Raw genomic sequence first — 25330 nt, forward strand, 5'->3', positions numbered from 1 at the left:
AATCCAAAGCACACAGGAAGGATGAAGACAGTGGGCAATGTGGCTGGTGTTTTTAAGGTCTGTCTACCTCATCCATCTACACGGCACCTGACAGCTCTGGAAACTTGGAGCTGCCTCCACCTGAACTGCAGCTGAATTCGCCTGTGTGTCTACTGCAGCTAAAAATAGTTTTGCCAAAAGGTGTCTGGCTTGAATAAGCTTGGAAATGCAGGTATAAATTCATCTCCCTAAAATGTCTGGTAAGACAGTTCCAAGGAGGATGTGGCTACTTCAGAGGATTCAGGCAAAGAGAGGGATAGGTGCTCTGTGTGATGGTGAGAGTGGCTTTAGGGAGCACCTGTCCCTGTCACCCACATCTGAAGGGATTGTTTTAAAGGCAAAAGAGAACAAATGTCTCTTCTCACACCTTGGCAGTTTTTGCACAATTATGTCAATATCTGCAGTATAAAATTAACAAGAAAGTTCCCAGAATGCTATGAAATGCCTTGTTAATCACTAGCTAAGCTTGCTCTTATCATCTTAGTTTCCAAATCGCTCCAGCATTATCTTGAGCTGGTGAAAAACCCTCCCGTGCAGGTTAAAGACATTTTTGCTGATATATGGACAGGGAATTTCAGGGGCTTTTGGGCAGTAGTTAAAGAATTGACACAGAGCACAAACAAAAATAATTCAGTGCTTATTAACATGAATGTTAAATAATTTTTAGCTGCATAAGGTGCTTATGGGACAACTCATAAGGAATGTGCTCTGAGCCACAGGATGAACAATACTATCAGGAAAAAGAGACCTCAGAGATCATGTCCAGCAGAGTGGGAACATTGAAAGATATCAGCCAGACAAACTGAAAGGGTCAGGAGCACTTTTCTCTCATTTTTATGTAGACACAGGACTGTAGCATTTCCTGATGAGCCTCCCTGATTTTCCAGAATTTAAATTGAGGAATAAGACAAACACCACTTCTTAAACAGTTTATTCTTGCTTTCCCACACAATAAAATTTATTCAAGCATCTGCCTTTGAACCTTTCAGATATTTTCTGTGGCTTAAGTGCAGCACTGCTCTATTTTCACACCACCAGTAATAACTGAAAAATGACTTGCGCTGACAAAGGAGTCCCATGGAAAAGCAGTTGTCTCCTGAATGTGGAGCAGCCGCGGGGTGGCAGCAGAGGACAGGGAGAGGGACTGCAGGGATGATGCGGCCAGGGCTGGTTATCTCCCTCCTAGGGAGTTCCTACCTGTTGCTCCATCTCTCTCCTGCTCTCAGGAAGCACTTCAGGACATCCTCACGGCCAGAGCAAGAGCAGGCGCTTCGGTTCCCGTGCTCTTTTCCATTTGGATAGCCTGCTACCCAGAAATGCCCATTTTATAAAACTAGCTGCTGCACTTGGATTTATGGAGCTGACCATCCCTGAAGATCTCTGAGGATGAGTCTTCCTTGGAGACAAAGGAAACTGGGAAGAAAGTGGCAGAGAGGAGGAGTGACAAGCTGATCTGTAGGCACGGAAAAGGAATCTCCCGGGCTGGGAGTCTGGCATCTTCCGTGGGCACTAAACTCACTTGAGAAGACTTTGTAATAATTGCAGAAGGCTGGGGGGATAAAGAAAGGATTTGCCAAGAGTGATGTGATGACAATGGCTTGGAGTGTGAAATTCCTCTTTAGTGCCGGCACCGTGGCTCTGGGCCGCGCCGCTGCTGCCTGTTCTCTGCTCGAGGGGAGCTGTGGCTGTGCCATTGTGCGGGGTGTGTGACCTGGCACTGAGTCAGGGGCTGGGCTCAGCCGGCCCTGCTCCTCCTGCAAACCCCTAAGCTGTTCCTTCTCATCCCTGGGGATGCCAGCGGTGCTCCCCTGCCCTGAAGGACACCTCTCTGAACGCTGAACTGAACTTTATTTGCTGTTGGATGCTCTAAGCTTTGATCTTCAAAGACTGACTAAAAATTTTGATGTCTGATTCTCATTAAAATGAGAGAGAAGTGCATACCTAAATCCCTTTGGCAGCTATTGAATCCTGGCAAGAGCTCCAGTCGGTTCATCAACTGCATCCACTGTTTTAATTTCCTCTCAGATATAGCCTGTTTAGTGGTTAATGGTTTGTATTACTGGGCTCAGAGAGGAAGAGCATGATAAAGAAGGGCAAAAGGTAAAAAGGGAAATGATAGCATCATGAGGGAGAGGACAACCACAGCAGAGGAGAATGAAAGCTGTGGAGACAAGTGGGAAACCAGAAATAATGATGGAAGGACATCCAAGAGCACTTCCTCGTGGTTGTAGGAAAGGGAACATTGCTGTGAGAGAAAATGCCCCAGTGCTGGGGATGTGGATGGAATATTAAAGTTCTGGTTTGACATCTGGTTTGTGACCTCAGTCAGAGCAGGGAGTGTGGCTCCAGAACTGCTGTGTGGTGCTTTCTGTGACCCTGGAAAAGTTACATAAACATGGCTCCTGTTTTTATTCCTCCCTAATTTAGGAACAATATTTCGTGCTGTCTCCCCATGATGTTGAAAGGTCAAATTAGCTAATGGAAGAAAAGTTCTTGAGGATGATTACTGCTGTTTTCATTACAATCATTATTGCTATTTATACTAGCTATAATGGAAGTGTTAATATTGGGGAAGGGAAATAAGGGAAAGAGAAGTGGCAGACATCAAAAGCAGTAACTGGCCATGCTGGGGCCAAGGATCTGTCTACGGGTAAGATAAGTACTACCTGTTTCAGCAGCCAGAAAATCCCATAGCTTTAGATTCACATAATTTATGGAATTACCTGATTGCAGGGTGGATTTTCTTGACATTTCTGCTTTGAATTCATGGGAGCAATATGCCAAGGCAGGAAGTTCAGTGCCTAATAATGTGATGAAAAAAAACTCTTGACAACTGTACTTTGAGAGCTGCTGATTGTCTCCTTTCTCCTCCAGACTGATTCCAGGTGTGTAGGTCTCAGCCATATTTTCTTACCTGGGAATATTTTCCAATTACCCCAAAATGAGACAATTCCAAGAAAGTCTCCTGGCAGTTGGTCACCCTGTCAATCCTCAGGGGGTTACAGCAGTATAGGTCATAAAAACAAGTACAAAAAAGGTAATACAAAAGCCTGGGAAAACTTGTGAAACATCCTGTAGAGAAGAGCACTTTGCCATTTGTGCTTTGATTTTAGAACAGACAAGAGATTAAAGCAGTGACTGGATTTCCTTCTATGGCTGTTCCTGTGATGCTAGGCTTGGCTTTCCCAAACCTTGAAAAGTTGTCCTTGGAGTAGGGAGCAAATACAATTTTTCAGACACATCTTCAACTGGTCTGCTTTCCTAGATGGCAAGGGCAGCCAGTGGGAAGGGGTGGAAGGTACAGAAGGTCATGCAGTGCACAGCAAAAGAATCTGCCAACAGCCACAATAATGATCCTATGCTGATCCATTTGCACTCAGTGCCAAAGGGGGCATTTTTGAAGGGGGCCGATTCTTGCACCTTTAGCCTTTTTGTGAGCGAATGGTAGTCTGTAGCATCCCACAGTGTGGGGGGTACACTGCAACCACCGAGGGCTCTTTGGAGATGGTGTGTGTGCCCTGTGCAAGTGCCAGCAGCTAATGCCACTGAATGTAGAGTTCAGACAGTGCCTGAACAGCACCTTTGCTCAGTTTTAGTAATTGCAGCTGCTTCCACAGGCCCATCTCCAATTTTGAGGGATGTGTGGAACTGAGTGAAGAACACTGAGTGCCACAAACTCCATAGCTGTGAGGCACTGCTCTCTGCTGTTCTGGGTGGCCACAAGTTTGATAGCGTCTTGCCTAAGCTGTAATGGGGTCACTGTCAAAACGTTGCAGGTACTGGGCTTTTAACTATCGAAACCTTGTGAGAAATGTGAGGAAGGACTGTAAGGTTGGGGGCAGGATGGCAAAGCAGGGTGAAGAAAAGGAATCCTTGGGTGTGTTTGGGGCAGAGCAGAAGACCTTTCCAGCAGACTCTTTGGTAAACAGCTATTTTTAACTCTCCCTTTGCAAAGCAAATATTAACTCTCAGCCATGTGCAGCCACTGGCTTTGTGTGCTCTGGAGAGGGGCGAGCTGTATCAGCTACAAGAGAGGAACAGGGAATGAGTTCTTGTAGCCCCTTGAGCTGATATCGGCCGGTAATCGCCGCAGACCAAACAGGATCAAGTTAACGTGCTCCAGGCCCCAGTATTTGTGTCACCTGGTGCTATACCCTCTGTGGCATGCTTGGAATGGATTGTTTGCAAAAACCAAACAGTGAGCAGAGAAGTAAGGCTCTCTGATTCCTAGGAGCATGGGCAGGGTGTGTTCTGAGCTGGGATTGGAGCTGGAAGCAGGAGGCAGAGGAAGAACAGGACAAAGTGGTCCCTCAAAGGGCAAGCACTGCTCTGCACCTGCACTGACATTACTGGTCTGTAGCTGACCCAGGTGCACCTGGGTCCTTCCTTGCCTTGCCTGGTTGCTGTGGGCTGAAAACAGCAGGAGGGAAAGGCAGGAAGAGGCACTGGTGATGGGTTTATGCTGGCTGAGAACCAGCTGGCATTGCTCTGTCCTGCAGCTGCTCTTCTCCCTGCCCGGGGTTCAGTCCATATGTTGCCACTGTGTAGCTGAGAGCCGATTTTGATGCTGCCTCTCTGCTTGCTCATCACAGCTTTTCCACAACTGTTTTCCATCCCTCTGTCAAACCTTGGGCAGGAATTGTCCATGATGAGGTGTTTGTACCAAGCCTCTAAAAGCAGGACCTGATATGGCTTGAAGCATTACCCACAGCACAGATTAGTTCCTTGTCTTGTATATACTAAGAGGGGTGGAGAAAATGTATTGTCAGTTTTGCCTCTCATTACAGAAAAGATCCTGGATGCTTCTTGAAGGCCTGAATTCAAAGCTGCATCATAGGCCCATCTTTCTTTGTACATTAGTTGAAAGAGGACTTGATTTTCCCTGCCCCTTCCTCTTTTAAATGTAGAAACCTCTGTGGGAGCCTAAGAGTTTTGTGCTTAAGAAGGTGGAAAATTATCTTAAGAGCTAAGCCTTCTTTCCTCCACTGGCTTAGGAATTTAGAGTCACCAAGAGGAGTCAGAGCAAATTCATCCAGGCATGTCTCCTTATCTCTTGGAGCTGAAGCCAGCAATCTGTTTTCCATTCACTTCTTGCCACTTTTTACTGAGGGGCTGGCTGCTGAGATTAACCTTGCTCCCAGGGCAGGAAACAATCAGGAAGGAAATGGAAAGGTGTGGAAGTGTTGGAGCCTGCAGGGCAGTCCTAGGAATGACCTTGAGTCCTCACCACTTGTCAGAACTTGCATCTCTCCTGCACGGATCCCACTGACATATCTGCAGCTGGATTGCAGCGTTGGTGCCACAGTCACTGTGCTATCTGCACCACTTGCACTCACATCATTGACATGTGTTCATTGACACGTTCACGCTGAGGGAGGGAGAAAATGCTTTCTTTTGCCTGTGTTAAAGAACAGGTTTATTTTAAAGCATTGTATAGATTTCAGAGCGCTGCTAACCCTTCAAAACTGTAGAGTTTACCTTGTTTTTCCACTGAATAAAGTTCAGCCTTCTCAAGGTGAAGTCATTCAATATGAATCTGGTATGATTACCTGGAATAAATTAGTCTGCACACACCAAGTACTATGCTTTGTACTTGGGAGCAGAAATGTTATTGTAGAACAATGCACAATAGTATGAGAAAACATGCCTTCCTTGCTTATCTTCAGCACAAAACAATAACTAATTTGGAAACTCTTTCCTTAGCTTGGAGTAAATGGCAATAGCTGAATTCTCTCGAGATGCATGTATGCACAGGGATGGGGAAATCCAGCAGAGACATGGCTCCAGGGGGAGACCTTTGACTTAACTATTTCTTGATTGAATTGTCTTAACTGCTCTGTCATGCTGACACAGAGACTGGTGACAATGGAGAGGAATTTCTGTCTGCTGCATGTCACTGCCCCCAAATTGTGACATGGCATTAAGGGGAGCAGCATAACCTCTGGAGACATTCAGCAGCTCTGCTACTTTGTTTTTAGGTTTGAGAGCTATCTCTGAACTCCACAGGGGATTAAAAATCTCCAGCACAAAGCCCACATCAATTCAGCAACTCAGCGAGTTTTCTGAGCAAGCCAAAATATGAGCAAGCCCTGCTCTGCACTGGGTGCAATGCACAACTGCTCTGGTGTGGCTCTTCTGTACCTTATAGTGGACAGGTAAATGAAACATCCCAGTCTTCCCAGTTTGAAGTTCCAGTCTAGGCACTGAAAAGTGACTAAAACTTTGGCTGTTGAATTTGCAATACATTCAGTCACATTTTCTGGTTTAACCCTTTCCCTCGCATTGCACCTGGTGCTAATGACCTTGTGAAGAGGTGAGCCCCAGATTCAACAGAAACACATCTTTCCACTGGAAAGAATGGAAATGGTTCCAGTAAAATACTTGAAAACAAGAGGTCTAAAGCATAGAACATTTTTCTGTAATGCTGCTCCTGGGAAAATCAAGGACTCCTTGCATCAGAGAAAGCTCCCTTTCTCTATTCCTTCATAGGGCAAAATTTCTTCCTCTTTCACCCTGTCACTTCCTATAAAATCATTTTCAGCAGCTCAGGAGTTCTGAGCAGCCACCTCCAGCAGTTCATTTCTGATGCTTCTCTTCCCATTACTATAATACCTGACACGAAAAGGGCTGTAGTTTGTCATTGCAATTGCTGCTGCTTCTGTCAACACCCTGCTATGCTAGCTTGCTGGTTTTTTTCCAGGGCATCTCCATGTGTCTCCCAGGAATTGTCCTAACCTGCTGCATGGGTCTGCTCTCACCTGTGCAACTCTACGTAGTGTGCACATATCTTTGCTTGATTGCTCCTCTTTTTTATTGAGAAACTTGAGCAAATAGGTTTGCAGCTTAGGAATCACACACACCATTCATCAGAGAAAGGACACAAAGATGGAATAATCCATCTTAAGAGCTGCAGAGAATTTGTTGTTACAAAAGCTCCTAGAAGAAAGAGAAGAGAGGGATAAATAAAGAAAACTTCTTTAAAATAAATCAAGAAAGGCTCTCAGTTAGCCAGTGTTCTCCTACAGTAACCTACAGTAACCATAGTGAGCCAAACAAAAGGCAGTAAGTCTTATGTATCCTTGGTGATCTGCTTAAGCAACTTCTTGCTTTTACAGTAAGCCAAAAAAGAGGGGAACACATGGGTTTGAAGTCTCCTGCAGAATCTATTGAGTGACAAGAAGCAAGAAAATGGTCTGGAATGCTCATGCAAAGCAGGACCAGGGGTGGCTTTTGGGATTTCCAGCAAAGGGCAGTGGGCATGGAAGGCTTTGCTGCAGAAAAGACAACGGCAGGGCTGGAGTTTGTGTCAGCCCAAGGAGACTGTGGAGGCTTTTGAAGTGGGTGTATTTTAGGAGAGGCTGGCTTGGCAGGGAGCTCCTTGTCCTCTCCTTCCTAAAGAAACTGAAAGAATTGGCTGGATGGGCTTGTGGTACACAGGAGGAGAAAGGAAGAGGTGTCTGGGACATGCTGGAATCATGGAAATTTGATGGGATTTCACAAGAAGTAGGAACCATTCTGACAACGGGGGTTGAAACACACTCTGGAAAGGGATACTCTGTTGTTGCATGTTTTTAATTGAAATGGATTCTCCCCAGGGCCTAGGAGCTAGGGATTTGAAGACATCTGGAATAAGAGCCAAGATCTGGATCATCACCACCCACAGAGTGGTGACACATTAATGAGACAGGACAGAGCAAGGTAGAATAAATTGTGTCCTTTTCCAGGTGGGAAATTGAAGCGTGGAAAACAAGAGTCTTTACACTATTGACATGTTTTGCTGTATAGATGGTCCTGCTGATTTCAAGGAGAAGGGGTTGTTCTCCCCTCCTGGCACTGCCTGGGCTCTGTTCACAGCACCTGTAGTAAGACCAGCCATTGGATCCAGCCCCAAAGGTTCAAAGTCAGACTAATTTTCAGGTATTCCTCCACCCCATACTTGCCAGACACATCTCTCATAACCTGACTTGGCAGAGCAGTTGGCCTAATTTGGCCAAAAGGAAAAAAACTTCAGTCCTTGGCTGGTTCCCACTGGCTCCTCCTGCTCCTGATGGATGAGTGACAATCATTACACCCACAAGGTTTGCTGGCTGCATTTCACCTTGTTTTTCTCAGCTTAAATAAACCATAAGAGGTCTTGCTGGCTATTGATTGAGCCTTGCACTAGTGCTTATGGCCATCACATTTTTGCCACAAGTGATTATTGAGGGTGGTTTTGACTGAGTGACAGCACTGAGATCCACTGGGAGCAGTGGAAAATTTCTCACATGGGATCTGGTGCACAGGGTGAGTCAGACTGTTCAGAGCAGGGAGGCACAGGCAGAAGTGGTCCCCACCTGGTGTTACTTGGCTGCTGTGGCCTGCACAGTATGCACACATCTCCCATCCTGGACTCTGTGCACCCTCGTGCAGTGAAGCAGGTGTTCATTTAAACAGTTTTCCTCCTTGTTGAGGTTTGTTTGCTTTGTTGATAATTGTTACACTGTGATACAGCTTTGTGTTTATAGTGCAGCTTGTTTTGTTTGAATCACTCAATCCTTCCCATGAAATGTCACCACTCCTTTAACACAAATATTTTCAGAGGCATACAATGAGGAAGAATGGACATGGAGCATCTGAGCTTTGCTTTGGGAGACAAGGCCTTGTTTCTCGACTTTTGATGGAACCTTATCAGGCTTTTTGCCTTTTTTCCTTCTCTGAGCAATAGTACCAGGTCACAGGCATGTTGTGAATGTTTTCTTCCAGAAACTTGCAGGCATTTGTATCCAGGCAACCCCAGGTGGATAGATGACAGATAGGAATGCTAACAGGTTAGTAACAGATGAGAGAACTGTGTCAACAATAAAATGTAAGTCCACATCTCCATTTGTGTTCTCTCTAAGTCTGTAAGTAAAACAGGTTTGATGCTGCCATGAGAAGCTTCCAAAGGCAGAACGTGGGTCTGGTTTTAGGTCTTGCTCACGGACAGTTTAAGTACACAGCAGCAAAGCAATTCACTTTCAGCCTCTGAAGTAACCTGCAGATGACTCAGCTTGTGCTAACAAACTTTCCTTAAAGGCATCCTTTACTCTGGTACTGTGGCTGGCTGCTTGGCCTTGCAGGCTGCAGTTTAAGAGCCCTTGGCATAGGGATAAGCTGGAACCCATCAGGATTTGAAGAAAGATTTCTTTCAGAGGAGTTAATAACATTATCAGCATTATCAGGAGTATTGCAGGGTTTAGTCTTTCCTGAAAGTGTTTGATTTCACAGTATTTATAAAGGTGAATATGGAAGAATCCTAATGTCCATTTTCACTGAAACAGGAGAAAAGGAAAGGTCTAGCCCATGTAGTTTCAAAGAGAACCTTAAAACAGTGTTCCTGTGAAGGGAAAAACCTCAAATATATAATTACAATTGGAATTGTTAGATGATAAGGCACAGATCAGGATTCTGTTGATTTTTTTAAGGTTAGGGTTCATCCAGCACAAGTTAATACAAATGCTTCTGATGGGTATCACAGCCTTTGAAGTAGCTGGTATTTGTTACAGAACATATTTTTCCAAGCAGGACTTTTTCAGTATACGTGCTGTAACATAAAACAAAAACAAACAGAAAATCCCTTCTGTTGACTATATCACAAGTTAATCTAACCCCTAGTACCTCACTATTGTATTTCATTGAAATGATACCCACCTGTTCTGCTTTACAGCAGCAATAAACTGCAGCAATACTGCATTTTCTGGTTGTTATTTATTTATACTGGCAGCAAGGGCTAATGTTTCATCTCTCACCCTTCCTGGTAATTGTGATACAAGGCTCTTTATGGGAAGGCTCATTCCTGTGGTTTTATCCATTCTTAAGAAGAAAAGAAAAAACTCATTCATCAGTGGAATGACTTCCTGGTAAGATGAATGACATGATTTTTACCTCCCTTTGTAGGGGGTTTGGAGAATTTGTTGGCTGATGTTTGGGGAAGTCAGATTTTACATTTTAGAAGGTACCTGGGCTGGAATTCCTTGGTTTAGAGGAACAGGCCGGCTTTGCCTGTGAGAAATCACCATTCAACACCGAAATAAATGCCGTGGTAAGAAGCTGGGCAGTGTGTCTGCATGTGCTGAGTTACATGTCTGGGGCACGGCTCAATTACACACTGCTTGGCGTGACTTGAAATGAAAGCCACTTCCAGAAGTATGCGCGCAATTTCACTGCTGTGAACATCGCAGCCCTGCAAGGAGCTGCCCTTCCTGCCGGGATCCGAGGCGGGGTCCAGCCTAGACACAGCTCTGCCTCAGCAGCGTGTCTGGGAAGGTGAGTGCCTGAAGGAGGCGGCTGTACCTCCGGTGTGCCAGGAGATGTTACACGGCAGCGTGGGTTACTCTGTAACGCAGGTCACAGCCTCTGCTGAGCAAGGACTGCCGCCTGTTTGAGTCGCAGATTCTGTGTGCCAAGTTGTGCAGGCAGAGTAATTGTCAGTTCCACTTGGAGCTGGTGGCACTCCCGAGTCTCCTGGAACCCAGGATCTGCAGTGCCTAACCCAGCCCTCTGCTATGCTAGGGTATGCCTTTGCAGAGAGAGAGCCTTAGTGCACAAGGCTGCAGTTCAGACATCCTGCCCCAGATTTTCTTGTCTTGTGCCTTGTCACCGACTTCTTTCCAGACTCGATGTATTCCTGCTGGCACACGGTTGGGAAGTCACTGCACTGTGTACATGGTGGGCCCTACAAAGCTACAAAGCAGAGGGAGGTGCCCTAGGATTCTGCTGCTGGCCTTGCCACTACATAGCCTGGAGCAGACTGCTTACTTTCTCATAAAATTCAAATAATCGTCTACTTTCTTTATATCCATGGCTGAAAAACCCTACAGAAATGCTGCACTTTAGTAACTACCTACAGCTGAGTGCTCCTGCTTTGCTGCTGGCCACTAAGAAAGAAGCTGTTGTTCATCAGGCATCTGGATCCCAAAGAGGAGCTTGAACAACAACAAAAAAGAATCACATCCAAGCTCTTCTAATCCTGGCTTTGCCCTTCGGCTGGTGCCTGGGTGCTGTTATCAAGAGGCGTTCCATAGCTGTTTTGCTGGCATTTAGTGCTTACAAATACCAAAGACTTTTCAGGCTTATTCTAAGCAGTGCTTCTTGGCAGAACTCATCGGGCTGCTGATTCCAAGCTCCCATCCATATGAAACATGGGAGTGGCAAGCACAGACCTTTGAGTGAGCTGGCTGGAAAAGGGAGACCAGGTTTTTTTAATCCATGAGCAGAGTTTGGGGCTGGTAGATCCATTCGTTCAACAGGAACACATGCTGAGCTCTGCAGGTGAAAGCCAAACCATGTCAGGCACATCTCACTTCTCCCCTCTCTCCTGTGCAGATCGAAGAGGGAGGGAAGGCAGATTCCCTGCCTTCCAAGCTGCAGGCTGGTGATGAAGTGGTGAACATCAACGAGGTGGAGCTGAGCAGCTCCAGGAGAGAGGCCATCTCCCTGGTGAAAGGCTCCTACAAGAAGCTGAAGCTTGTCGTCCGCAGGTAGGCAAGAGCCACAACCATTCCCTGCCTTCCTCCTGCCCCACAGGCCACCCAGCCATGCCCCTCACTTCTCCAGATGGAGGCCTATGGCTTGGCCTAATCTGAGCACAAGCCTTGTTTTGAGCACACAGGCATGAGCCCAAGGGCAAATGCTTGTTCTTTTCAGACAATCTTTCTGCGACTCCTTTGTCACTGATACTTCCAAGTATGTGAAACACCCAATTCTCTGCACTGCTCCCCTGCCTCATGACACTCCAGGATCCCTGTTCAATGATGTTCAAGCAGTTTCATCTTCCTCCCAAGGGCTCAGGGCTCACTGTTACAGGGTGACAGTTATGTACATAGCTCTTGCCTCATTTGCTGCATGTTGTCAGTGTTGCTGTGGGGGCAGAAACATTTCCACTGGCCTCAGCAAGATTTGGAGCTGTTTGGTGTTCTGCAGGTGAGTGATCAAAGATGTTTAGGTCTGGAATTTCTGTTGTTTGGTTTTTTAAAATCTTAATAGAAATGCTACCTCTTTGTCTTTTGCTGTGGCCATGTTCAGTTTCTTTCTGTGCCAGTTAAGTGATAGCAGGTATCACTTCATGGGGTGCTCTGTCCTCAATCTCTACACTTAGCCAAAAAGGAATCTGGGTAAAGATCAGCACAGCTGCGGAGCTGTCATTAGTCAAACAAAAGGTGTTATTTTGGGTCACTAAATTGGAACAACTGAGTAACATGTGAGTGGTGATGCCTGAGCTGGGCAGGTATGACCAGCTCAGACACCCTCCTGCTCTATGGGCTGTACTTTGTGCTTTTGCTGACTCTATTCGGTTGTTTAACTAAAACATCTTTAGGTAACCTTGCAGCAAACTCTGAATATTCATGTACAGAACTGTTACATGGTTTGTGCACCCATTGGGAGAGGATTTGCAAAAGGAGTTCATGGCAATTTGAGTGTTTCCCAAAAATACATGGTTTTTACTTTAAGCCCATGTAGATTGTAATCCAACTGTACTGACTGAACAAAATGTTTAATTCAAGCTAACTTAGCAAAACTGTGGAAATAGAACCTGTTTATTTTGAAATGCAATAGTTTCTCTGCATTTTTTATATTCCCAAGGCCTTTCCACCTTTCCCCCCTCCCTCTGTAAAGAGTATGCAAGAGGTTTTGATGTTTTTCTGGATTACTATAGTGAACATGAAGAAAATTTGATTGGGAGCCTTTCATGGCTTCATTCATCACCATCAGAAGGATCAAGCATTTTAACTTTTAGAGGTATTACATTCACATACCTTCCCCTTGCCAAGGTACTTTGAGTCCTTTGTGCACATTTAAAGCTCAGTGATAATCCATAAATTTAGACCTGGAAAATTGCAATTAAGAGCTAAGGGCCCAGCCTTCGGGTAATTTGACCCAGTCCCAGCTGACCCTGCAGTGCTGGCATGAAGGCAGCAAAAATCCGAAAATGTGAGGTCCTGGCTGCTCTGTGGGCAGTGGATCACAAGTTTCTCTGAATTCTCTTCATCACCAGAGGTGGTCAGACTCAGCACATTGGTTAGGGTAGAAGAAGAGATTTTTGTCTCCAGCTCTAGAGGGTAAGAAGGGTTCCAGAGGAGAATGGTGAGAAAAGAGGAAAAAGGTGCAAGGTGATTGCCTTGACCTGAAACAGAATGAGTTTAGCCATTAAGCCAATGCATTAACCTGCTTCCCACCTGGAGTCAGGTTTGCTAAGTTGGGGAAGATGATATTTGCAGTACTACATCACATGAAAATAAATTATTTTTTAAATGCTTGTGATGCTGATTTTTGTAAATTTGCCATGGTGATTGAATTGAAATGGATTAGGGCTGCTTGCTGCAAGCACCAGCAGTTTGAAAACTTCCTGGCCTGACTTTTATTTTTCATCAGTGCTCTCAGTATTCACAGAAACGCTCCTTTATGGAGTGACACAAACTCCCACAGACATGGACTTTACTCCTTAAAAGTCATATACAAACAACAGCAAAGCCTGCTTGGTGTATTTGGTTCTGTTTCTTTGCAGAGCATATTCCAGGTCAGCATGGTTTTGAAGGTTTGTTTGTTTTTCAAATGAAAACCCCAGTGGTTCTCTGTAATGCTGTGGTGGTGACACCAACCATCACACCAGACAGAAAGCACACATTTTTTAAATCAGATGTATCATAGCCCACACAGCATACTCAGATTGCTATTTAATCTTGGTTTTTATTTCAGGACAAAGGTAAGCCTTTAGTGTGTAACTAAGCAAAAGTAGATGTTACAACACCTTGCAGGTCTGCAGACTGGCTGATGCAATGATGTGGTATTTCCCTTGGAATGTCACAACTGATATGTCATCATCAGTCTTCATCAACTCAGGTTTGATTGATCAGTGTAATAGAAGGAAAAAGTGGGAATAGTTTCAATGAAGGGAATGTGAAGGCAAAATCAGGGAAAATTCAGGATGAGAGGAAAGGCTAAAAGGCTAAAATAAATAACGATAGGAAAAATTATCCATCTCACAAGGATATTTAATATTAATAAATACCAATGGTTTAAATTAAATGATCAGCACCAGAGTATTTAGGACATGAGGACAATAGTCTGCCTCTCACTCCTGTGCCAATACCCTGCTGTCCCCAGGGATGAACTTGCAGGAGGAGAGGCATGAAGCTATGCATTTATACACTTTCTGCTTCCTTGCTCACAGACTTATAGTAGGGCAGAGGCAGAGACCAACCTAATGAGCCCCAGTGATGAGTAAATCCTGTGCCTGTTCCCTCAGAGGATCCTTATTTGGGAGATAATTGTTGGACAGTTTTCATGCATGTTCTCTAGCTGCATTTCATTTTTCTGGTCCCCAGCTCAGAAGCCCTTAGTGGCAGTTTTCAAAGGTTCCGTTTTCTCTGCTTCTTTAGCACAGCTACCCACATCTCCCTTGTTGCAAAGGCTGTTCCCAAAGCCAGGTCCTGCCTCTCTGCCCATTCCTCACTTGTTTTGCACATTCATTTTCAGGACAATGGACTCAGGTATGTGTGTGTTTCTCATTCCTGTACACCTCAGACCTGCAGCTGGTGTGCTCTGAGGGACCTTGCTGACACACTCCACTGTGCTGAGGCCAGAAGCAGCTGGAGTGGGAGCTGCTCTGCAGCCCAGGAGTGACTCAGTGTGCCTGAATCACTGCTGGCTCCAAATGTCTCTCACCTGCCTATGAGCACAACCAGTTTCATCAGGCCTGAGGAATTCCCAGGCTGATGCTGGGGAGGTCGATTTGCTCAGGGTTTGCCCATTTGGAACAGTGGGTGTGAATCACAATGGGAAACTGGAGAAACCAGTTTGTTGGATTTTGTAGCTTAAGCTGGCTACTGTCCTCAGCAAACTGCCTTACAAAGGTTTTGATACTCAGTTGATCTTTAACCAGGTGGAGGAAAAGCTGTTTGAAAGCTTCAGCTACAAAAGAAGTAAGATTTAGCTGGTTTGTTGGGAAATACATCATTTTTTCCAACCTGGTTTCTTTCTGTTGCTTCCTCTCCAACTTCAGTATCCATGCAGAGTTGGATGCAATTAAAAAACCCTTTTCAGTGGTATCAGGCTGATCTAATTGTGTTGTGCATGCCTTCATCAGCTAAAGATAAGGCTCAAACCCTGGGCATGGCCTTGTGTGCTTTACAGCCCCCCCAGTAAAGTGGCCTGCAGCAGTTGCCAAAAATAGGCTTTTGCACAGGTCAGTGGGCAGGAATGGCAGCGGGAGCATCACACTGTTTACATGGCTGGACATGCAGCGTGTCCCTAACAGCAGCAATTAGGGCAGCCAGGCGTGCTGGCACAGGGAGCTGTGCCACCAAGGGGAGCCAGGGCCACAGGGGACATGTCCCACACTCCCTTTCCAGCACAGACATGCCTGAGCCAAGGCCTCCCACGGCCACTCCTGTGCAGGGCAGGCCGAGGGCACAGCAGAGTCGTTCCTGAGGGGACAGTGCACTGTGCAGGGATCCAGCCCCAGGCTGGGTTAATTAATGCAAAGCTCTATTAAAAATTGCTGGTGGAACAGCAGCGGAAAGTGTTCTAGGCCCTTGCTCTTCCCATACCAATGTGCAAGGGCCCTGCAGATCTCTTCCAGGGTGTTGTTTTCAGGGCTCAGGCCAGCATGGATTGGGATGTGAGGGCCTCTCATGGTGACACTTGTGTTTGCAGAGCCAGTGAAACTGGACAAAGCTTTAATCTCAAACTGGCTGTGATTAATAGCAAAACTGCTTACTCCAAGATACACGTGTGTGCTTTCAGCATACATCCAGTCATTCTGACACCAGTGACTGCAAGAAGCGTGTTCAAGTATTACTTATGTGGTGTACACAATATTATAGTGAAGATGAGTATTCAATGTGCTTGATTTTCTGTTTTCAGTGGTAGTGGTTTGTATCTGCCTCAGGCTTAGCAGTGCCTGCAATTCTTTTCCTTCTCAAAGAGCCTCAGACTGAAAATACAAGTCAAATAAAGGAGGAGTGGGGATAGAAAAAAAATCCTCCTTTTCCTGTTGTGCTAAAAAACTGTACAAAAAGAAAGGATTAAGCTTATCCTTGGCTATGACCATAATCTGCATGTTTATTTTCGCACTTCCCTACAGATTCCCTTGGGTTCACTTGGATTATTTGGGTTATTCTCTTGGTGCATCCCTGTCCCTGGGCCCCCTTGCTTAAAGAATGAGATGCTGGGGGAGATGCTGGGAGTGAGAAGGTGTTAGGCTGCTTGGGCCTCTTGGGGCCAGTGCTGCATTTTCAGACAGATCTGGTTCTAATCAACTCATTTAAACACCTCAGTGGCAAGAGCAGGAATTAAACCCAGACATCCTGAATACTTGCACTTATGCCATAGCTACAGACTTCTTCTTGGTTTGGCAGCAAATTGCTATAACTAAGGCTTTAGGAAAAATAAAGGAGAAAAGTCTTCCACTCCACCTGATAAATGACCCTGTGGAGGTGTCGAAGGGCGGGAGGAAGATGTCAGAGCAGCTGACATCTGCAGCTCAGAGCTGATTCAAGCCCATGGAAATCGGTGGAAAGATTCCCACAGACTCCAAAAGGCTTTGGCTCAGACCCTCACTGAGCAGTGATTTCCCTCATTGACCGGGAGAAAATGGGCTATTCCTGGAGAGAGGGGAAGCTGCTGGCATTTTTACAAAAAGACAAGTGCCAACACAATTCTTCAAAGAAGTCTGTCGACTAATCCTTTCCTCTTATGACATTAATGTAATTTTGTACCATATTTGACAGCGTGCCAAAAAATTGCATCGAATAAATCCAAGTTTTTGTGAATGAAATTAATTAGAATTGGCGCTGGCCCACACCCTGCTCCACAGCAGTGCAGGAGCTCCTTCCCAGAGAGCTGCTCTGCGGTGTGGTTGGGTTTTGTTCAGCATGGTGACTGGGGGACAGGCAGAAAGGAAGGCTTCATGCACATGGAATGTTTCAGACTGACAGCTTAGAGGCCAAAGCTGGCATTCGAGGGCTGCCAGGGTGGTCTGTGTCTAGCACTGTTGTATGTTTGTTGTGAGCTCCTCCTCAGCTTTGCAGCGTGCCCCTGCTCATGTCTCCTTGTGTCTCAGCTCTTTTAAAGAGAATCTTTTCAATGCTACAAAAATGAGCCTTTGGTTGGAGTCTGCAGCTCCTCATGTGATTGCCAATGGGTGTGACCAGCCAAAGCCCGCCAGGGGCCTCACCCACTGTTTGAATGGGATTTCCAAGGCCTGGATACCCTGTGCCCTGGTAGGGAAAGGCCTTAAGATTTCCTTGTGTCTTAGATCAAGCTAGTCACTTTTTAATGTCTCAAGCATCGGTATTTTCATAGAGGAGTTTTGCACGCATTCATTGAAATCTTTGCAGTTCCTGTCTCATTAGGAAAGGGCAGACAGAGCTGAGAGGTGAACAGAATTTAATTTTTAAATCACTTGCAAATCCTTCCTGACTAGGATTTAGTTAGCTACAGCTCAGGACCGACAGGCTTTTAGGAAATTTACCACAGGGAGTAATAAATGTGAGGAAGATCTAGATACAATTCTGTAATAAAAGAAACTTCTAGGTCATTGCTAGGGACAGTGGGCAAATGCCTTGGAATCCATGCCAGCCACCATGACGTGTTATCATCTCTGGGGTGTTACACACTGACCCCTCAGCTGAAGCTGCATTAGGAACCCAGGAATTTCCAGCCACTGCCATTCCAATTAGCTGCTCCTCTCACCCAGTGCCTGTGGATTAGTTTGCCTTCTTCAGGCAATAATCAACCTGGAGTTGGATTTGTCAGCAAGTGACTCTTGAAAAGCTGGGAAATCTCTGCCAGTGCTGTACAAAGTACTTTTTGCAGCTTGGATCTCCTTCTTTTGGAATTTCCCAAGGATTAGGTTGGAGCTGGATCAGATCACAATGGTATGAAAACTCAGACAAACAAGCATGTGTTCTCTCAGCACTCTGTGCATCGTTCACTATCTGGGATGGTGTCCGGGGTGACCTTTAGTCCACAGGGCAAATACTTGGATTGGAGAGGGGTTCTGGTTACCTGGCCAGGTGCAGAGGGGTGCAGGGTGACACCTTCACTGGGCAGCTGCAGGGGAAGCTGAGAGTAGCTGCATTTCATCATCCCCGCTGTAAGGAGCTGCAGTTGCATGGCTTTAATGCTGGGAGCTGACTATAAATACAGATTTATGAGGGGTTTCTTGGTTGGGTGGCATGGATGTGGACAGACGTGTATGTGTACACAGCCACAGCCAGGTTAAATATTTAGTTGCTCAGCTACCAATATAAAATCATTTCACAAAATCTTTGCTTTTCCTGCTTGGTCCAAGGTTTTCTCCGAAAGGGAGGTGGGGTCAGGAGAGGTTAATGAACACTGATGTAATCCTACTGGTATAAATTGTGTTTGCCTGGATTTACTTCAGCAAAACAGATGTTAGGGTGTAGTGATTACTGTAACTCCTTTACGTTTTTATGAATGGGCTTGTACAGGTCATCCAAATCCCTTGGTATTGTTTCTCCCTTAGGGCTGGATACATGGAATATCTCAGGCAAAAGAACAATGCAGAGCAGACACTGCACAGACAGTATCAAATGGTCTTTTATATGCACAACTCTTCCTGTGTGTAGTGCACAGCAGCCTGGCTAACTCACCAAACACAGATGGACAAAGAATATAGAATTTGTTTTTTTCTCCAATCCCCCTTTCTTCAGCTTGCTGCCTGACTTTGGCATTAGAAGGGAGGCGGGGCTGATCCTCAGTGCATGTATGCAAAACATTTTTGGGTAGGTTATACCTGCATAATAACTCATAACCTTTTTGTTTTTTTCCCTGTTGAGAATGCATAAGGAAATGAAAATCAGAAATAGTGGTTAAAAAATACATGTTTCAGGAGCTGAAAAGAGACTGTTAGCTCAGAGTTACCACTCAGGCTTTGGTGTTTACCAGGCTTTCGAAAATTATTACTATATTCAGGTGAAATGTCAGGGGTTGAGTGGAGGCATGCAAGAAGGTAACTGCATGGAAGATGGTGATGTATTCCTTTTATTCAAAGTAAAGGGGACACTGGAGTAGAGAAAATGTGGTGAAAAGTATGGGTGAGACTGGGAATATTTTGATTTTACAGCGGGCTGGAAAAGAGAACTATTTAGGGTTAAATGAAAACACAGTTGTGTGTTCTGTTTGGCCTGAAATGAACCATTTTGCTCCTGGTAGGAAAAGTATACTATTTTAATATATTTAATGTATGTTTCAGCTGTCTCTTGGATGTTAAAGCAGCCTGGCTGGGTATAGAGCACCCTGGCTGTGTTAGGCTGACTTCTGTAGCAGGATGGGTCCAGTGGGTTGAGGGCCATGTGCTTTTCTGGGATTATGTCCATGGAGTTCACCCAATGTCCACTGTTCTCCTGTGGCATGTTTTTCAGTCCTGCAGTCGATTGCTGAGCCCCAATTTAGGGGCCAGCGGGGAGCAGGAACCAACATCTCTGCTGCACTCTTCTTCCGTTGTTATCCCCCGCCCTTAGTCCCAATTACATTTTTCAATTGCAATTTGAGAGGTGAACTTTGAGAGACACAATAGATCATTCCTGGCTGGCTGAAAACACTTTTTTCTTGGATATAGTTTCTTTTCTCCTCTCTCTCCGCAAAGCCCAGTGTTAATTATGAGGGGCCAAGCCCAAATCGGCGGGGAGCCGGGGCAGGGCAGACTGGCACTTTCACTCAGCACATTCCCCCTTTGCTCACGGTCTCTGCTCCTGTCTGTCAGGCCTGCTGACGACTGCTGGGTAGGAGGGCAGTAATCTGAGCCGCCTGTGCGGAGCGAACCTCCTGCTCTTTGCTGCGGGCTTAGCGCCGAGGTGCCTCCGAGCGCAGCACCTGTATCTGCGGCTCGCTATCGCAGCGCTGTGCCCCGCGCTCCGAGGCTGCTGCCGCTGCCCGCTCCCCGCTCCCAGACCGCGCTCCCCTCGGGCCGCCTGCAGCATGGGAACGCCTGAGCCTGCCTCTGGGGGCTCCGAAGGTAAGGCACGGCAGGGTGAGCCACGGCAGAGCCGGCTTGGTGCCGGGGCCGGCAGCTGGACCGCGCCGCGGGGCTGGGGACAACGGAGGGCGGCAGTCTGAAGGGCTCTCTCTGTCCCGAACGTCACGAGCACCGTAAAGTTCACAGCAAATGAGTGTTCATGCAGTGCCGGCGGGCGTTTTTCGGCCCCTGTTTTAAGCGAGCTCGCAGCAAACGGGGAGCCGGTGCTGCGCTGGCGCTCGGGGTTTGTCGTTGGGAGGCTGTTGGGCAATCCAAGCAAATATCTCCGATTTCAGGCTAGAAAAGTGCCAGAAGCTCGCAGGAGAGGTGAACTTGGGAGAGCCTCCAGACCCGTGCAGCATGTTCAGGGCCATCCCCACCCTCGGTGTCCAAGGGTGATATTAATGCCATGCACTTGGGACGCTGAGTGTTTGCGGACAGGGATCTGACTCACGTCCTCAGCACGATCTGTAGGGTGCAGTTTGCAGTTCTATAGTCTGGAGGAATCCATGCAGAAGCTCGTGGCACTCTTTTTGGCCTTCACCTTTTATAACTTTGGGGTTGTTTCAAGTGGGTGTCAAACCAGGCCAAGGCTTTACTCACCGTTCAGGCAGAGATGGACCAGCCCCACAGTCTGGGATATGCTCTTGTTTGGTCAATATGGCAGCATTGCAGGGACAGAGAGAGAGTGTGAAAGAGGCTGGCTCATGAGACATGGCCATTAGTACAGCTCCAGTGCTGGCAATCACTGTAGCTCCAGTTGGCCCTGCACAAATTTGCATTCCTTGAAGACCTGTCGTATATTGTACACGCACCTATCCACCCTTCTGGATTGGTCATGAATCATAAGACCAAGTTCATTGTACTTTGATTTGGTTTTGATTATTTTCTGACACATGAACTCCTTTAGTAAACCCATTAACTAATCTTTAAACTCATTAGCTGCTTCATTGCTATTAAGATATTTTTGATACGAAGTTTGTTTGGGGTTGTTTTATCTTTGACTGTGGGCCAAAGCATTAGCTGTGCACTTGAAGCAAAGTTGTCACTGGTTTTTCTTCGAAACTGTGGTGATGCAGTGTGCTTAGGGAAAGTTGGCAGTGCAGGTCAAAGCAAGTTGTAGTGGTGCTAGTGGAATACTGGGGCAAAACAAGTGGTCATGGGAATATCCCTAAAGATTCCTTAGGCAGATCCAGAGCACGAAGGAAGAGGTTGTTTTACAGCACAGATCCCATCACCCTGCTGCCTGGCCTGATGCCTACAGGGGTGAACATCTTCCCAGGCTGCAGCAGTGAGAGGAACCTCCCATCTGAAATTTGAAGAGATGCCTGAATTAAAGAGATATGGTGGTCACCCCCTTCAAGCAAATTGAAAAAATTCATCTTGGGCTGATGCTACTGTTTTCTCTGGTGTGCTTTATATTGTGTTAAAGAGAAGTCTTTTGGATGCCTTCAAAGGGCTAAAGGCAATACCTCACAGAAACCCAAGTGGCTGAAGAATTACCAGATATTAGCATTTACCTCAGTTGCCAAAGCTTGGACGTTTCTCTCTGCCTTTCATAAATTCCAGCCTGCAGGGACCATTTAGTAATAAATCGTAGCAACTTGGCTCTTAGAGGGCAACCCGTGTACAGAGGCACTTCAGGTCTGTGCCAGCATCTCCTTTGTTCAATAAAAGTAACAGCAGGAATTTGATTAAAGACTGATAGAAAAGACAGGGAGGGAGAAACATAGGAAAGATTAAAGAAAGAAAGAGCCACCTGGAAACTTCATTCCTCCTTTATTTCTAACTTAAGCTCGTAAATACCAAATCTAAACCATTGTGTGTGTGAGAGGGAGGGAAAATTTCCTGCATGCCTGCACAGAAAAGATTGCACATGCAACCATCCAAACGACTTTTAGCAAAAGTCACATTCTTTTCTCCAACTTAAGGCTCGCTCCATGTCTGCGTTGGAAATAAAAGACACTAGAAAATAACATTATCCCCCGGTGCTTTTGGAGGACGGCACAGAGGAGGGTCAGGCGAGCCCCATCCCTGAAGGAGAGTGGCACTGGGTTTGGGCTGAGCCCGGGAGCAGGGAGCGCCTTTCCCAGGCTGCCTGCGAGCAGCCCTGCGGCTCAGCACAATGCGATGGCCAGCTGCACACGGCCAGCCCACAGCATCTGCCCCTTTGTCTCCATCATCCTTGCTGAAACACCCCCCAGAAAAAGGAAAGCCCGGTGACTTCGGCAGCCAAATGCAAATTAGCCCCAGAGAGCCCCGTTCTGTGTGATCAGCAAGCGACAGGCAAATCACATTGAAATTCCTCGCCGCAGAGCCAGCCCAGCTGTTGTTTGGGTGTAGGAGACCAGAACGCTGCCATTACTGCGGTGGATCTCCTTTTCCTTAGCCTGGCTCTGCCCTGCGACCTGGGACAGCTTTGCTGGGAGTCAGAGGCACCCTCTGGTTCCCAGGCAGGATTTCCAGGGCACAAAAGAGGAGGTCTGGGACCATGAATTCCCCGCGAATGGGGAGTTCAACCCTCAGCAAGGGCTCTTGTAGGTAATCCTGTTGTACCCCAGCCAAGATGGAGCAGCGAGGCAGAGCCCTGTACCTGAAGTCTTTGGCTGCTGCATTTGGTATCCCTTTTCTATACACTTGGACATCTCTGCTACTAAAATCATGCTTTTGCCCACCTGCCACTTCTCTTAGATCTCTTACATCTTGACATTGGTTTTTCTCTGTTCACTTTCACGTTTTTCACCTGTTGGACAGTGAATCCTTTTTGGCCATGGCCTTGGCTCTGAACTGTGTTCCCCTCAAGTGTTTAGGATGTGATGATGTCTCTGCAGCAAAGAGGATGTCCTTGCCTCGGTCCAGCCTTCCTCACCTCGAGCCCTTATCCTGAGGGCTGCTGGTTCCTCCATCCAGGGAGCAGGAAGATGCACAGCCCTGCATCAGGGCCTGGATCAGGCTCTTCGCTGCTGTTTTCTCACTTCCAATTAGACCACTACGCAGAAACAATGTCCCGGACCGAGCCTCCGGTGAGCAAACCACATTGTCCCAGTCAGGGAAAATGTCAGCAGAGAACGTACCGAAGTGCTGTGTCCCGGCAGGATTTGCTGTCCCGCTGCTCCTCACAAGCCGGCACCTCGGGGAGAGCAGAGGGCGGCGCGGTGTCCCTGCGCCGGGGCCGCGTCCCGCCGGAATGCGGGGAATGCGAATGGCATGCTTGAGTGGACAGCTTCAGAGCCGGGCGCGGGGATGGCTCTCCTGCCATCTGTTGTGAGCCCCGCGGGCCCATGGCAACAGCGGCTCAGGAATGGGGCTGCTGCTTTTTTTTCCCTAAAGAAATTCTTCCCGGCCCTCTTCCCCGCTCCTGCATGCGCGCACTCATGAATAAGCGGCAGCGGGGCTGGGATTCCTGCTCCAGAGTGATGCTCTGTGCAGTGATTCAGTGCTGAAGGAGAAAGGGCCTTTCAGAGCTCTTTGGTCTGGTTTGGTTTGGTAGGGCGTTTTCCCTTCTGCGCTGGGACACGAGCCTAGGTGTGTAATTTATTGTTCATTGCCAAAATCTTGTTCTGTTCAAATCAAGTGTGAAGCTGTATTTGCTGTGAGGTCAGTAAAGTCTCTGGTGGATGTGCAACCACTTGATTGTCCTCAATGAAACAGAGATCACTTCTGCATCAGTATTACAAATACTAAGGTTATAACTCCTGTAAATAATCCCAGTGTACTGATTTGTCGTGCCCATAATTTTCTTCTGGCCCCAGCACTCTTCTGTTGTGTCTGAGGGGTTTTGCTGCATCAGGAGATGCTGGGACTGGATTCTCTGAGGTTACAGGTAGCTCAGCATCACTGGTGGTACTGAGAGATGCCAACTTTTATTCCAGGGAAGATTTTGCCACATAAGAACTCTGTCTCCTGTTCACCAGTGTGAGGTGGTGTGCCATGGGGAAGGGTTAGTGCTGAAAGAGCCTTTATTCTGTCATCAGGGGCAGGAACTGACTGACAGTCAGTCTGTCTGAATGGTTTTACTTCTTCCTTTCCTCTGGAAATTCCCTTCTGAAATGCAGATTTCTCTTCTCCCCACACTTTAACCTTTTTTTCCCTGCTGTCAAGCAACTGAGGCCTCATTCCTGCACATTGCTCAACCTCTCGCAGTGTCTCAGCAAAGTGGATTGTTTTTAAGTGTTTTAATTCACTTAAGATGAGGACTTGTAAACTGTAGATTTACATGAGCATTTCAAGAAGTTTGACATGAGGCATTCAAAAGTTAAGGGTATTTACCTTTCCCAAACCGTATATTGGTTTCTTCAGTGTTCTTTTAGTATTTTATTTCTATGCATAACAGCGTGCAATAAATACCAAAATTTGCAGAGAAGCCCCCATGGACAAGAGGGAATCACAGAACTGGCAGTTTCATGCCCTTTGCAAAGAGATGTCATGAAGAGGAGAGGGAGAGAACCCAGTAGATTTTCCCCCAGTGCTCAGGGCTGTGTTTGAAGCTGGGCACACAGCTACAGTGGCTTGATCACAGGGAGCAGGGTATAATTTCAGTGGAAGCTGATACGTACAGGGAGGAGGGATAAAACTCTCCCTATTACAGGTATTTATTATCACTTGACAGCTGTCAGTTTGCAGTGGGGGATTTGCCTTCCTGTCAGCTCTCTGAGAACCAGGTATATTTGCCTGAGGTTGTAGGGAAGGATAGAAATCCTGCTTTCAAGCACGGGTATCATTTAACCGTGATAAGAAGGCAGGTAAAGCATTTCTTCTGAAAGACGGCTGTGGAGAACAGGGGAGTAAAGTCTTTCTGGCCCTACCCAGATGGGAAAAAACAAGTCATTAAAATCTGATACCTACCTGCTTTTAATGAGAGAAATGTTGTTCGAAGAAATAATCTCAGTCCTATCACCACCAAACTATTTTCAGGAGCCATTAGCCTTTCACCTCCTCATATGTTTTATCTCTTACTTTTGATCTCATTCAGGGAAAACGGCAGTGCTGCTGCAACCAGAGATTTGGGCTTTAATCATGAGCTTACTCAGTCATAGCCTTGCTCTTTGCAGCTGTCCTTCCCAGTAAATGACTCCCAAGAAGCCATGGGGAGTGGGGTGGGGAAAACAGCAATTAAAATCAAGCACTTGGTGTCTTGAGTCATGTTTAGTTCTGCACTGAGCCAGTATAGGTATTTTTACAGGTTCTGCGATGCTCCCTTCCTTTTTAGCCTCTTCTCCCTCCCCAGGAACTCTTGCACAGCTGCTGGGGACAGGGGACTGTGAGCTGCCAGCCTGAACTACAGGCACAAGG

At 46.5% G+C, this 25330-nt stretch overlaps 1 protein-coding gene across 3 annotated transcripts in view; it reads left to right on the forward strand.

Moving 5' to 3' along the window:
* The window catches only part of SHROOM3 (shroom family member 3), a 109746-nt gene that overhangs the window by 21949 nt on the left and 62467 nt on the right, over positions 1-25330 (forward strand). For 2 of the 3 annotated variants that reach the window (XM_056489541.1, XM_056489542.1), the window contains exon 2: positions 11383-11537. In XM_056489541.1, the coding sequence (XP_056345516.1) occupies positions 11383-11537 (155 nt within the window). Of the gene's footprint in view, positions 1-11382; positions 11538-19533; positions 20039-25330 lie in introns of those variants that run through there. The other variant, XM_056489544.1, reaches the window with a different exon arrangement.

Source organism: Oenanthe melanoleuca, chromosome 4, assembly GCF_029582105.1.
Source record: "Oenanthe melanoleuca isolate GR-GAL-2019-014 chromosome 4, OMel1.0, whole genome shotgun sequence".
In the NCBI taxonomy this organism is placed as follows: domain Eukaryota; kingdom Metazoa; phylum Chordata; class Aves; order Passeriformes; family Muscicapidae; genus Oenanthe; species Oenanthe melanoleuca.